Consider the following 1,575-nt stretch of genomic DNA (forward strand, 5'->3'; position numbering starts at 1 on the left):
ATTGTTAATTAGCTTAGTTTAGCTTAGAGTTCTCTCACCTCCACATTGTTAATTAGCTTAGTTTAGTGTAGAGTTCTTCACATTGTTAATTAGCTTTAATTTTGTTGATATCCCAAGTTTCTTATTTTAGGGAAAATTTGTTTATTTGCGCAAAGTGCAATCTCAGTTTTATTTCTTTCATTCACTCTCTGTTTTTCTATTTTGCAGCCGATACAGGAGGAGGTGTGCGAAGACATTGTGAAAATAACACCGTACTAATCCTATTTCTTCTCATTCTTCTATTTGGAATTGGGATTACTCGTATAAATTAGCTGATATCATGCTAATGAAAATAAACATTGAACTAGCATTGATGAATGTTGTTAGAAATAAGGTCAGTTAATATCATATCGTTGCCTTTTTTCCATACTTATCTTTACATCAATGCCTCATCTTGTTCAGGTACAACCTAAGGCGGTGTGTGTTAGTGCTATAACAAGCTGTGTAATAATGCTAAGCTTATATCAGTGTAATTTTCACCACCGTGGTCTGAATTGTGGTGTAATTTTTGGCGGGATAATATAATATAATTTGGAAATCTGTGTTTGTTTGTTTTTCTTTATCAGTAATACTCTAAGAGATGTAATAACTCTAAGTTGAAACTGAGGAAGCAGCAAAAAAGAACAACAACAGCAACGTACGTTTGGATTTGGCAGTACATTAAGTTCTGCGTGCACTCTAAGATATTATACTGGAAACTAATACACTGAAACATCCATAATTAATACAAAAATTAACACCTTTAGTTTTAAATAAATAATATCAGAGTATATTTAAGATAATATTAATGAATCAGATACATTTTATAAGTCACTTATAAATTACAAGATTACCGTATGTTTAGGCACACACTGAAGAACAGTTAGATAAGAAACTCGCAAATAAATAAGATAATTAAAAATTATTAATTTAAAAAGGGGAATAAAGATCGTCAAAAAAAAGTACAGGAACGAGTGGAAGCAAAATGTAAAGATTATATTTTTAAGCCTACAACTAGGGACTTTACAAAAAAAAGAACTAGGCTGGAAATACTGTCTACACTGTTTTCTCAAGCTACAAATTCCTATTTTGACTCCATATCTATAGCAATTATCAATTTTAATTTCATGTAGTATATCCACTTAGGTTTTGGTGTATTATACACAGCCGTTTTTTTTCTGTATACTTGTGAAACAATAATAATAATAATATGAATAACAAATAGATGAATTTTGTCTAACAATCAGAAAATCAACTTTTTTTCCTATTATCAATATTTTAGCAGCCATAGGCATTGTGATAGAAAGTCTTGAGTGTCGTTTCAAGAATAAGTCTACTTTCTAAGATGTTTTTACCCGTATGGTCAGTTAGATTTTTTGTGAAATTCCTGGGAGAAACCTAATATGAACCACTATAGTGTTTCATGACAACAAAGGACGATATATAGCTCCGATGACTTCAAAAATATGTTATTATAATTGAATGTGTAGGTTTCTTTAGCGTAGAATTTACGAGCTATAGTTAGATTTACTTGTAAGCTATTAGTGCTCAGTGTAG

General features: G+C 30.6%; 1 protein-coding gene across 1 annotated transcript in view; it reads left to right on the forward strand.

Annotated features, from left to right (window-relative positions):
* LOC106471062 overlaps positions 1-569 on the forward strand; it is a 4,410-nt gene extending 3,841 nt beyond the window's left edge. Inside the window, exon 3 of the mRNA XM_022399687.1 lies at positions 208-569. Within this exon, the coding sequence (XP_022255395.1) occupies positions 208-311 (104 nt within the window). The 3' untranslated portion in view covers positions 312-569. The remainder of the gene's footprint in view (positions 1-207) is intronic.
* The last annotated feature ends 1,006 nt before the right edge of the window (positions 570-1,575 follow it).

This window comes from Limulus polyphemus, unplaced genomic scaffold (genome assembly GCF_000517525.1).
Source record: "Limulus polyphemus unplaced genomic scaffold, Limulus_polyphemus-2.1.2 Scaffold4382, whole genome shotgun sequence".
In the NCBI taxonomy this organism is placed as follows: Eukaryota; Metazoa; Arthropoda; class Merostomata; order Xiphosura; family Limulidae; genus Limulus; species Limulus polyphemus.